A 13,719-nucleotide genomic window follows, 5' to 3' on the forward strand; every position below is an offset into this window, starting at 1 on the left:
GGATTTAGTTTGGAGTAAATAGCCTGTATCATTGTCTATTCTCATTTATTAGCATATGAAACTGCTAGTAAGACACAACAGCATGCGTGCAAAGTCCACACAGGAATAAAACCAGGTGGGGGGTCACACAGAATCCTGATTGCTCTTCAGAAGTACCTGGGCTTGGTTAAAATGCAGTTTTTTCCCTCATCCCAGAAGTATGAAATAAAATGTGGAGCAGGTAAGGTGTGTTTTAAGCTCAACAGGTAATTCAGTTGAACCATCAATAGACCCTATTTCCTCCTCCACCTTTGAAGGGTAGGTACAGAAAAGGGGGCTAAGAAAACACCTTTAGCGCCACGCTCTTCAGCATTTCCTCAGGGCCGCACATCACAGGGCTCAGGCTAGTCTCCAGTCCACAAGTTGGTGTCTGTCTGCACTGCACACAGCTGAGAGGCTCGCCCTCGTCAGGCCTGGTCTGCGTGTCTCCTAGTCTGCTGTCTGTATCCCAAGGCCAGTGGCCCTCAGGTCCTAACTTGGCTCTGGTCTCCTCACTGTTTCTCCTGATTCCCTGCAGGGTATTTCTATAAGACTGACAAGTCTTTGTTTCCACCACTCAATAAGACCAGAAATAATCTCTAGGAAGCCAAGCTGAATCTACTCAATCAGCACACACACAGTGCTCTGTCTTTGTTTTATTGTAAATCATTACCATTACAATAATACTGGTGGCATGGTGGACTACATTTTTATAAAGCCATTTGGTGCATAGTATGAGCTTTTGTTTGCTGTAAAAAAGAGGTCAGCCTTAAAATTAACCACAAAAGCCCTAAAAGATGCTACAAAACATGAATCTCTACCTCTTCAGAGGTAGTTTGGTGCTTCCAGCTCTCCATAGGCAGTTGGAGTTCGCTTACCAATTTTACTTTCTATGTTCAAATAAGAAAAAAAGAACTGGAGGATAATGCAACAACTAAACACTTTTTTACTTCAAGCAAGAAGATATTTGGTACAGAGACTGAAATAAATCAAGGAAAATGTTTCTGTTAACTGGAAAATAAAAATAATATCTTAGTGTGACCTTTCACCAAAAAAAAAAAAAAAATAATTCAAGAGCTATGCTTGAACAGCTGTAACTGGAGGCATTTTAGATTTATAATATACATTATACATATAATGTTATTGTACTCATAAAAGCGGATATTATATAGAGAAACCCGACACATTTTTTCTGTTGTTCTAACAATTCCTCAAAAATAAATTTTGTTGGGAAAGAATTCTGAAGGTTAAAAAAATTTTTTTTACTTAAAAAAAAAAAACAAAAAACTGCCAACACCTTTACCATATACAGTGTCTTTTGTGCTGCAGGGGCTGCGGGCCCCATTGGTGGAGCCTGTGTGGGCTTTATTAGTCCCCGTGGTCTCAGCTTCCACTTACTTGGCTTTGTTATACAGACCCTTAGCAAAACAGGATGAAGATGCAAAATGTGACCAAAAAATATGAGAGACTGGGTGGGGAAAAGTTGCATATTCTGCTCAGCTCTTCCCCTGTAAGGTTCTGCTTCTCCTCAGTCAGCCACCTGAGAAGGCCTGAGGTGCCTGCATGCGAGCCTTAGGAGAAGCACCCCTGTGGGGGCTGAGAGGTGGCTACTGACCTACCAACCCCTACCTGTCCTTCCAAAGAGGTAGGTGGCCCAGGAGGTGATGCTGACTCGGGGGCGTTCTCCAGACTTTGTCTTATTCTGTGTTACTGCTTTGCACTCTGGTTGGCTTGGATTGCAGAGATTTATAGTGCAGCATCTCCTTCTGTTTCCAAGACCTCCTTCGCTCAGGAGCTCAGGTGCATGCTGCACTCCGGATGCTGGGCTTCTTGAGTGATGGTGACTCGGGGAGCAGCCTGACCTGGGTCCAGTGCCTTGGTGGACCCCATGGCCTGCTGGGTAGCTCTGCTGGCTGAGGGGATGGCTCAGGACACAACAGGGACACATCTCTCTCGGAGAGGAAACGAGAAACCAGCAAATACAAGGAGGGGGGCCCAAACTCCCTTCTCTTGGCCGTGGAGCCTGAGGGACGAGAACCCGGGGGATGTGAAAATTACCTTTGGGGAGCTAACAAACAGTCACCAAATTAAGTGGAAACAGCTTTCTGGGTACTTGCATTTCTAGGTGTCTCCAGACACATTTAAAAGGAATTCTTCAAGACTGTGCCTTTTGTTCAGGCCCATTCAGTGTCAAGTTTCACCATGCTGCTCTCCCAAATAGGGCTGGGATCACAATGAAAGGAGGGCCAGGGCTGGGGTCAGAGTGGAGAGAGGGTCAGGGCTGGGATCACAGTGGAGAAAGGGTCAGGGCTGGGGTCACGGTGGAGAGAGGGTCTGGTAATAGGAACACCACAGCCTACAGTATGCACTCTCATGCCCATTATTATCTCATTTGATCCTTACTCCATCCCTGTGAGGGGAAAGGGCATGTCTGGTTCTTCCCACTGGAGAGACGCAGCACACAGCATGGAAGGCTTAAATACTTTCCACGGCAGAAGGGAGCTTGTGAGCCCTGAAGCCTGGCCCCTTAGTTTGGTCCTGCCACCACTGTTCCTTTGCTATCTCTAGCTCACTTTTGGGAAGTGAGTCATTTCTGTGGCCAAACACACCTGGAAAAGGTGGGTTGCCTTAGCACTTCTCAAATCATCTTGAACACAGGCAAGGCGGGAAGGGGAAGGCCCACAACCAAGTTGGCTCCAAGTGTCTCAAATGCATGAATGGGCACAATTAGAACTAGAAGGGTTCTCTGGAGAAATCTTTGAAGCCTGAGTCCTAACTCCAGTAAAATCCACTGGTATGCTTATATTCAACATTTTAACACAAAAACAACATTTTGTTAAATATATCTTAGGAGGGGGGGAAGGTGGTAATAATGAAAGAGGGGCAAAATCTGTGGTCCCTCTGGGTCCTGAGGCCACAGCAGTGGAGGAGGGAGCACGTCCTGCTCCCAGCAGCCCTCGCGGTGCACTGTGCACTGGGAGCTACATGGGCTTCAAGCTAACAGCCATGCTGACCATTGGGGATGAGGTGCCTGTTGGCTCCAAGGTTGTTCTTCAAACGGTCTGTCTCTTTGCCTTCTGTGGCTTCTTTCTTCTTCTCTTCCTCCTCTTCTTCCTCTTCATACTCATCCTCACTATCACTTCTCACATCCCGGATGCTCTGGACAAAGAAAACAATGGGCTGTGAGTGACAGCTTTCCAGAAAGACTCTTAGGTGAATAAGCAAACAAATGGGCCCAGTTCAGAGGTATGACTCCCTTCAGAGAAAACACATATTCATTCACACAACCAAACATTCACCAAGACAGAACATACCAGGAATCATAAAACAAACCTTAGCAAACTTAATTGAAATTATGAAAAGTATCTTCACATCCTAATGGAATTAAGCTAGAAATCGTTATCAAAAAATAGTATGAAAATTTCAAAACACTTGGAAATTAAACAACACCTTATAAATAAATCAAGGGATCAAAACAGTAAGTCTCAAGGAATACTAGAAAATACTTTTAATTAAAATAAAAATACAACACATTAAACTTGTTCATCTAGTTAAAATAGTGCTTAAAAGGAAATGTATACCTTACAAATGCTTATATTAGAAAACAAGAAAAGGCTCTATTGATATGAGCTTCCAACTTAAGAAACTAGGGGAAAAAAGAAATGAAAAATAAGCCCAAAGTGAGCAAAAGGGAGGAAATAAGAGAGATGAGAAATCAATGAAATTGAAAACAGAGGTTACCTGAGTAGTCTTAAAACTATGAAAAAAAAATTAAATATGTAGTTTAAAATCTTCTGAAAAAGAGTATCATCAGGAACAGATGGTTTCACTGGCAAATTCCATGAAACATATAAAGGAGAAAAAACACCAACTCTCTTCCAGAAAAAAAGAAGAGGGAACACATCCCAAATTACTTTATGAGGCCAGATTACCCTGATACCAAAACCAGACAAAGACAGTATAAGAAAATACAACTACAGACCGATATCTTTAATGAACACAGACTTTAAAATCCTCAACAAAATGTTCCAAATCAAAACTAGCAATGTATAAAAAATAGTACACCATGAGGTTTGTCCCAGTAATGCAAAGCTGGTTCAATATTTGGAAATCAGTGAATGTAACCCATCATATTAATAATATAAAGAAGGGAAAATAATTACATTAACTGGCACAGAAAAATCATATGACAAAATTCAACACCCATTCATGATTTAAAAAAAAAAAAAAAAACCTTTGAAAACTCTGCAAAGAAGGACTACTTGATGGTGAATGACTGAACGCTTTCCCTCTAAGACTAGGAACAAGTCTGGATGTCCACTTTCACCATTCCTATTCACACTGCATTGGAAATTCTAGCCAATGAAATAAGGCAGGAAAAAGAAACAAAAGTCATACAAATTGGGAAGAAAGAAATAAAAATATCTTTATCTGCAGAAGACATATTTTTTTAAACTTTTTACTTTTTTGCTCATGCCACGTGGCATGTGGGATCTTAGTTCCCCAACCAGGGATCGAACTTGGACCCCCTGCTTTGAAAGTGTGGAGTCTTAACTGCTGGACTGCCAAGGAAATCCCCAGATGACATAATTATTTATATAGAAAATATAAAGAATCAACCCCAAAACTCCTAGAATTAATATATGAGTTTAAAAGGTCAACATACACAATCTGTCTCTCTGTGTGTCTCTGTATCTTTATGTCTCTATTCTCTTTCTCTCACACACACAATCTTGATTTCTAAACACTAATGTAAATTTAAGTAAGTTAAGTCGCTCAGTTGTGTTCAACTTCTTGCGACCCCATGAACTGTAGCCTGCCAGGCTCCTCCAACAGTGGGATTTTCCAGGCAAGAATACTGGAATGGGCTGCCATTTCCTTCTCATGTAGTAAGCTGAAAATGTCCTCAAAAATATTATGTCTTAATTCCTGTAATCTGTGACAGCTAATTTACATGGTGAAGTTTTTTTGCACATGTGATTAAATTAAGGATTTTTAGATGAGAGATGATCATGGCTTCATAAGAGGGGCAGAGGGGATCTGACACAGAGGAAAGGAATATGAAGACAGAGGTAGAAACTGCAGTGATATAGCCATAAGCCAAGGAGTGCTGGCAGCCACCAGCAGTTAGAAGAGCCAAAGAACTGATTTCCTTTGTGTGTAAACACACACCTGCCACACAGTTTTGATTTCTACTCAAAACTGATCATAGACTTCTGACCTCCAGAACTTCAGAAAGTAAACTTTGTTGTTTTAAGCCACCAAGTTTGTGGCAGTTTGTTACACCAGCCATAGTAAACCAACATGACTAGAAATTTCCAACTAAAACAGAAAGTTAAAAAGGAGGAACATTTGCAATAGTTTTATAAAACAAAACACTTAGGTACAAGTATAACAAAGCATGTATAGGATCTTCATGTAAAACCCTGATAAAAGAAATCAAAGATCTAAATAACTAGAGACATAATATGCTCATGACTTGGAGTTTTAATACAGTAAATATGTTAATCATCCCCAAATTTATGTATAGATTCCACATAATACCAATTAAAATCCTTCTTATAGATAAGCTGATTCTAAAATTTATATGGAGATGCAAAGGAACTAGAATAGAGACGGCAACAATGAAAAAGAAGACTAAAATTGGAAAACTTGAATTACCCAATTTTAAGACTTGACTATAAAGTTACAGTAATAAAGACTGGATGGTATTAGCAAAGGGGTAAACACATAGATCAATGAAACAGAAAAGAGAATCTAGAAATAGACTCACACAAATATGGCCAATTGAGTTTTGACAAAGGTACAAAAACAATTCAATGGAGAAAGGGTAGTCTTTTCAACAACTGATGCTGAAGCCATCAGAAATCCTTAGGCAGAAAGTAAATTTTAACCTTATAAAAATGTTAACATAAAATGAATCATAGATTTAAATATAAAATATAAAACTACAAAACTTTCAGAAGAAAACCTACAACCTAGAGTTGAGTAATGAGTTCTTTGACATGATACAAAAAGCATATTCCATTAAAAAAATGATAAACTGTACTACATCAAAATTAAAACTTTTGCTTTGTGAAAGAAACAGTTTAGAGAATAAAAATACAAGTTGCAAACTGGGAGATAATATTTGCAAATCCCATATTCAACTTGTAGGATAATAAAACATTCTCATAACAATGTGAAAAAAAAATTTTAATGGGAAAATATATAAAAATAGACAGTCTATGAGGATACAGGCTGTCCACATGAAAAGATGTTCAACATCATGAGCCATTAGGAAAATGCAAATTAAAATCATGATTAAATTAAAAATTTAATTTAAATTAAAATTAGAATTTTATTCTAAAATTAGAATTAAACTTAAAAATTCTGAGAATACCAAGTGCTGACAAGGATGCAGAGTGACTGGAAGGAACTCTTATACATTGCTGATGGAAATGCAAATTGGTATAGACACTTTGTCTCAGCATTCCTACCCCTGAGGATCTATCCTAGAGACAGATACAATATTAATGTTCACAGAAAAGCAAATGTTTACAAAAACTCTATTCATAATTGCCAAAAATTGAAAGCAATCCAAATGTTCTTCAACAAGTAAATTAGTAAGCAGTTGTACATCCATAGAGACAAACTTCTGATATTTATAAGACACTGGATGAATCTCAAAGGCTTTAAGTCAAAAGTTTGTTTCCAAAGGTTACCTACCAAAAGACATACTAATGTACTTTTCATGACATTCTTTAAAAGACTAAACTGTCGGGATGGTGAACAGAAAAGTGCTGCCAAGAGCTGGGGTGGAGGGAGGAGCTATTGGAGTGAGAGAATTCTTCTATATCCAGATTACAGCAATGGCCGCACAAATCTACACTTGTGCTGAAATTCACAGAACTGTACAACAGTACAGAAATATTTTACTGGTAAGTTTAAAAATAAAACAAAAGCATTTCTTGTTATAAAGCAAACATGATGGTTTTCCCCAATAAACTAAGTAAAGTATTACTCATGTGGGCATTTTGGTTGTCAGGATATTTTTGCTTTGAGGGATAGGATGTTTCCTGTTTTCTTTATGCAGGAATGTCCTTCCAAGACAGTTCCTAATAAAGAGTTATATGTTTTTCCGTGGTTCACAGTATTCTGAAAGGAATTTTGCCAGGAAAACTCCTAGAGGAATAAAATTGTTCCCAAGGAAGGCAGATGGAATTGTCACAGATCAGACTTCACTACAAAAGATAAAAGATGGTGTGAACTATTAAAACAATACCAAGAACTCAAGTTCTGTGCAAGGCCAGCGTTGGACATGATCTCTGACTCTCTAAGCTGGTTCACAAATGTATGTATTAACCCTAACTTAGAGCAGAAAAAAAATATGGAAGGTGAGACTGTTTCCTCACACATCATTTTTCAAAATGACATCTATAACCATAAGGCTTTTCCCTTTTGTGACCTGAAGACTAAAACCGAATACCTCTGGAGATTCTTGGGGTATGTGTAACCAAACACTTCTTTGTGCAGACAAAGGCCTAAACAACACCACCAACAACAATGTACACATTCTGCTGTCTTAATCGCAGAAATACAACTCCATAGGCCCTTTTCTGTACGTTCCGCTCTTTTCTACAACACAGAAAGTGTCTCAAAATAAACAAAGCTCACTGTAAACCCTGAGGAATAAACTCGGCATCACATCAGTTAAAATGCAACAGAGAGGGCAAGGGCAGGATGATATGGGAGAATGGCACTGAAACATGTAAAATATCATATGTGAAACGAATCGCTAGTCCAGGTTTGATGCATGATACAGGGTGCTTGGGGCTGGTGCACTGGGATGACCCAGAGGGTCATAGGGAGGGAGGTGTGAGGGGTGTTCAGGATGGGGAACACATGTACACTCATGGCAGATTCAAGTCAATGTATGGCAAAACCAATACAATATTGTAAAGTAAAATAAATAAATTAATTAAAAATAAATAAATAGATAAAAATAAAAATTGAGGAAAAAAACAAAAACAAAAACAACCCAGATGCAACAGAGAAAGGCAACCTTTCCACAACTGGCTGGGAGCCAGGATCAGAGTGCTGCCCCCTGTAGACAGAGTCCTTCAGGGGAGAGCCATGTTTGGTTGATGTTTGCTTTCATGGACAATGCCCCTTGGCTCTCCTTCTCATTATTTAAATGATTTTTGTAGGGAACAAGGGGAAATCTGAATCAGAACAAAGAAACTAATTTCCCCCTGAAAGTGAAAGTGTGAACTGTTAGTTGCTGGGTTCTGTCTGACTCTTTGTAACCCCCCTCAACCCCCCGTCATGGACTGTAGCCCAACAGCTCCTCTGTCCCTTGGATTCTCCAGGCAAGAATAGTGGAGTGGGTTACTATTCCTTTATCCAGGAGATCTTCCTGACTCAGGGATTGATCCCGGGTCTCCTGCACTGCAGGCAGATTCTTTACCATCTGAGTCACCACTGACTCTGCCCCTAATTTCTTCTTAGAAAGGCATACTAGCATCTTTCCACTCCATTAAAAGGTATTTATGTATTTACTTATGGCTGTGTTGGGTCTTCCTTGCTGCACTTGGGCTTTCTCTAGCTGCAGAGAGCAGAGGCTGCTCTCTAGCTGTGGTGCACAGGCTTCTCACTGCAGTGGCTTCACTTCTTGTGGAGCACGGGCTCCAGGCACACAGGCTCCAGTAGTTGCAGCACGCAGGCTTAGTAGCTGGGGCTCTCAGTCTCCAGAGCTCGGGCTCAGTAGTTGTGGCACATGCACTTAGTTGCTCTGCAGCACGTGGGATCTTCCTGGACCAGGGATTGAACCTGTGTTCCCTGCATTGGCAGGTGTATTCTTAACCACTGGACCACCAGGGAAGTCCACTTCCACCCCTTTCTCAGGACTTGAGTAGCTGCTTTAGCTGAGAGATAAATTCACCTTGGAGGATGATCACCACAGCCTGAAGCCACATCCTACATTCAGCACCCTCACCTCTAAGAAGAGGGCTTGGACCATATAGGGACTTTGGAAACGTATGACATCCTCACAGTCAGAAAGATTGACTTTCTGAGCACTGTTGACTTTTAGTGAGCATTGGCTAGGGATGCCACACATCTTACAATGTGCATGACACCCAAATGTCCTGCCAGACCTGCCTTGGTAATTATCCAGGCCTGGACCCGAACTCCATTTTACATTCAGGCACAGGAATTCTTGCATGGTTGTTAATACATTGTCAATTCTTCAGGAATGCAACTACATACATAAATCAAAGGAAGACTATACTTCATTTTGTTCAGAACTTTACAATTTCAGAGAGTCGTGTCACGGATGGCAACTCCACCAGTGGCATTTAAGACTGCATCATCTGAATTTGCAGCTGCCCCGCTCACGGTGAGTCTCCATATAAGCAAACACAGCACCTGTCAACACAGTACATTCTCTAGTGCTCTCATGTACACGTTACACGTGAAATGCATATTTTATGAGAAATGTCTTTCATCTTATTTCTTTTTTATTACAGTTGTGGCACTATATTGCTGTTTTGAAATTATGCTTTTGGGTGAGTGCTATTACTAGGAATTTAAATTCAGGCTAGTGAAGGAAGTGTGGGTCCAATAGAATGGAGAACCACTGCCCTTGGTGGTGAAGCTCAGAAAGGATTTCCTGTTACTAAGAGTTGTTAGATGAATGATGAATGGTTGCACGTTATACAAACTTTAATAGTGTAAATTGAAAATGTAATGTAAATTGGAAATAAATATTAATAAAACCTCATATTATATTCAATTTCATCTTGTATATGCTACCTTTATACAACAACAATGGCATCCTTAAAGGGTTATTTTTTTCCACTGCCCTGAAAATCCACTGTGCTCTGCCTGCTCATCCTTCCCTCCTGCCTAATCACTGGAATCACTGATCTTTTTATTTTGCCATAGTTTTGTCTTTTCCAGAATGCCTTGTTGTTAGAATAATACAGTATTTAGCTTTTAAAATTAGCTTCTTTCACTTAGTAACAAACATTACTAAATAAAAAGAAATGAGCTATTAAGTTTTTTCACAGTTAATAGCTCATTTCTTTTTACTGCTGAAGACTATTCCATTGTCTGCATGCACATACCACAGTTATGCATCTACTCATGTATTGGAGGACATCTTGGTTGCTTCCAGGTGTTGGTAATTATAAATGAAGGTGCTATAATGTCCATGTGCCAGGCACCAAACTAAGCAGTTAGTATGAATAATACCATTTCCTCCTCACAGCAATCCTAGGATATAGCACCCTTCTCTTTACTTTAATAGGGAGAAAAATGAGGCTTAGAGGGGTTGAGTAACTTTTTCAAGGTCACACAATCATGAGAGGCATATAGGATGAAAACCCTGATCTAAAGTTAGACACTTTGAACCACAGTGCTCTACAAACCCCTGCTGGAATACTTGGAGAGACAGGGCATCCAGGGGGTCAGACAGACACTGACATACCTTATTCTATTCTATTTCATTTAAAAATGATACAAAACTGATTTGTCAACCTATTAATGATCTTCAACCCCCAGTTTAAAAAACCTTGACTAAGGTGTGCTAGAAAAAAATGACGCTTTTCTAAATCAGCTGAAATCTGGAAAGTTTAAGATATAAACTACAATCTATATTCTGCAAAGTACCTTCTCACAAGGTAAATCTTTTCCAGAAATTACAGTACTTAATAAAAATAAAACATAAGTCAAGCAAGCTCTAGGGGAACAAGGAATCTACTAATAAATACTTGCTAAAAGTCAAGCCACAGTGTTTCCTGGAACTCTACCTGTCTGCCTTGATGAGATGACAAGACTGCTTGTACCAGCAGCAGTGAGTCTTCTCTTGCAATCAGCCAGCTTCTTTTCTTGTATTGCCCTTATCTTTGCTTGCTCTCTGCACACCAGTACCCCTTACTTCCCTATTTCTTAGTTGTCCCTGAGCTTGTAGAACTGGTCTCATGTAACTCGTTGGCCCTAAACCATCCCACAAATCATTAAGGACCAGAGAAAATCCATGCAAAAAGAAGGATACAAAAATATCCAAGGATCTTCTTTGAAGAGTAAAGGGTGAATCTGGGCTTCAGCATCCAAAGGACTGTAGTCACTGGGTGCACAACTCTCACATGTGCCAAGCATGTTGCAGCACACACGCTCCTTATTACCTGCTGCCAGCTGCCCTTGTTGAAGGGTTAGCTGTGTCATTACAGACATCATATTACTATTCTGATAATGTTAGATAACTTTATGGAATTAGCAAAGATAGCTAATACTTAACTGGTTGTTTCCCAGAAATGATGTGGGTCCTCTAGAATACATACTAACAATGCTATTCATTCCACAATTGGAACTTCATGAGTATAATTTCTGCAAGGTCTTTTAAAAGTACCTCCTTCCTCTTCTCAGCAACTCCCTTCAGTTATACAAAGTGATGGTGAAAAGAATGAAGAACAAGTTACTTGTATAAAAGAGAACTTGTTCAGATCAGATCAGATCAGATCAGTCGCTCAGTCATGTCCGACTCTTTGCAACCCCATGAATCGCAGCACGCCAGGTCTCCCTGTCCATCACCAACTCCCGGACTTCACTCAGACTCACGTCCATCATGTCAGTGATGCCATCCAGCCATCTCATCCTCTGTCGTCCCCTTCTTCTCCTGCCCCCAATCCCTCCCAGCATCAGAGTATTTTCCAGTGAGTCAATTCTTTGCCTGAGGTGGCCAAAGTACTGGAGTTTCAGCTTAAGCATCATTCCTTCCAAAGAAATCCCAGGGCTGATCTCCTTCAGAATGGACTGGTTGGATCTCCTTGCAGTCCAAGGGACTCGCAAGAGTCTTCTCCAATACCACAGTTCAAAAGCATCAATTCTTTGGCGCTCAGCCTTCTTCACAGTCCAACTCTCACATCCATACATGACCACTGGAAAATCCATAGCCTTGACTAGATGGACCTTTGTTGGCAAAGTAATGTCTCTGCTTTTCAATATGCTATCTAGGTTGGTCATAACTTTCCTTCCAAGGAGTAAGCGTCTTTTAATTTCATGGCTGCAGTCACCATCTGCAGTGATTTTGGAGCCCCCAAAAATAAAGTCTGACACTGTTTCCACTGTTTCCCCATCTATTTCCCATGAAGTGGTGGGACCAGATGCCATGATCTTCGTTTTCTGAATGTTGAGCTTTTAGCCAACTTTTTCACTCTCCACTTTCACTTTCATCAAGAGGCTTTTGAGTTCCTCTTCACTTTCTGCCATAAGGCTGGTGTCATCTGCATATCTGAGGTGATTGATATTTCTCCCGGCACTCTTGATTCCAGCTTGTGTTTCTTCCAGTCCAGCATTTCTCATGATGTACTCTGCATATGAGTTAAATAAACAGGGTGACAATATACAGCCTTGACGAACTCCATCTCCTATTTGGAACCAGTCTGTTGTTCCATGTCCAGTTCTAACTGTTGCTTCCTGACCTGCATACAAATTTCTCAAGGGGCAGATCAGGTGGTCTGGTATTCCCATCTCTTTCAGAATTTTCCACAGTTTATTGTGATCCACACAGTCAAAGGCTTGTGGCATAGTCAATAAAGCAGAAATAGATGTTTTTCTGGAACTCTCTTGCTTTTTCCATGATCCAGCGGATGTTGGCAATTTGATCTCTGGTTCCTCTGCCTTTTCTAAAACCAGCTTGAACATCTGGAAGTTCAGGGTTCACATATTGCTGAAGCCTGGCTTGGAGAATTTTGAGCATTACTTTACTAGTGTTTGAGATGAGTACAATTGTGTGGTAGTTTGAGCATTCTTTGGCATTGCCTTTCTTTGGGATTGGAATGAAACCTGAACTTTTCCAGTCCTGTGGCCACCGCTGAGTTTTCCAAATTTGCTGGCATATTGAGTACAGCACTTTCACAGCATCATCTTTCAGGATTTGGAATAGCTCAACTGGAATTCCATCACCTCCACTAGCTTTGTTCGTAGTGATGCTTTCTAAGGCCCACTTGACTTCACATTCCAGGATGTCTGGTTCTAGGTCAGTGATCACATCATCGTGATTATCTGGGTCGTGAAAATCTTTTTTGTACAGTTCTTCTGTGTATTCTTGCCATCTCTTCTTAATATCTTCTGCTTCTGTTAGGTCCATACCATTTCTGTCCTTTATTGAGCCCATCTTTGCATGAAATGTTCCTTTGGTATCTCTGATTTTCTTGAAGAGAGCTCTAGTCTTTCCCATTCTGTTGTTTTCCTCTATTTCTTTGCATTGATTGCTGAAGAAGGCTTTCTTATCTCTTCTTGCTATTCTTTGGAACTCTGCATTCAGATGTTTATATCTTTCCTTTTCTCCTTTGCTTTTCACTTCTCTTCTTTCACAGCTATTTGTAAGGCCTCCCCAGACAGCCATTTTGCTTTTTTGCATTTCTTTTCCATGGGGATGGTCTTGATCCCTGTCTCCTGTACAATGTCACGAACCTCATTCCATAGCTCATCAGGCACTCTATCTATCAGATCTAGGCCCTTAAATCTATTTCTCACTTCCACTGTATAAGCATAAGGGATTTGATTTAGGTCATACCTGAATGGTCTAGTGGTTTTCCCTACTTTCTTTAATTTAAGTCTGAATTTGGAAATAAGGAGTTCATGGTCTGAGCCACAGTCAGCTCCTGGTCTTGTTTTTGCTGACTGTATAGAGCTTCTCCATCTTTGGCTGCAAAG

The 13,719-nt window shown here is 40.3% G+C and overlaps 1 protein-coding gene across 3 annotated transcripts in view; it reads right to left on the reverse strand.

The window, feature by feature from the left end:
- Positions 1–661: 661 nt before the first annotated feature.
- Positions 662–13,719, reverse strand: part of CERS3 (ceramide synthase 3) — a 149,678-nt gene continuing 136,620 nt past the window's right edge. For 2 of the 3 annotated variants that reach the window (XM_044932851.2, XM_044932853.2), the window contains 2 exons: positions 3,033–3,177; positions 662–2,041 (listed from right to left, as the gene is read on the reverse strand). In XM_044932851.2, coding sequence (XP_044788786.1) covers positions 1,815–2,041; positions 3,033–3,177 — 372 coding nt within the window. In that variant the 3' untranslated portion in view covers positions 662–1,814. Of the gene's footprint in view, positions 2,042–2,305; positions 3,178–13,719 lie in introns of those variants that run through there. The other variant, XM_044932852.2, reaches the window with a different exon arrangement.

Source organism: Bubalus bubalis, chromosome 20 (genome assembly GCF_019923935.1).
Source record: "Bubalus bubalis isolate 160015118507 breed Murrah chromosome 20, NDDB_SH_1, whole genome shotgun sequence".
NCBI lineage: Eukaryota > Metazoa > Chordata > Mammalia > Artiodactyla > Bovidae > Bubalus > Bubalus bubalis.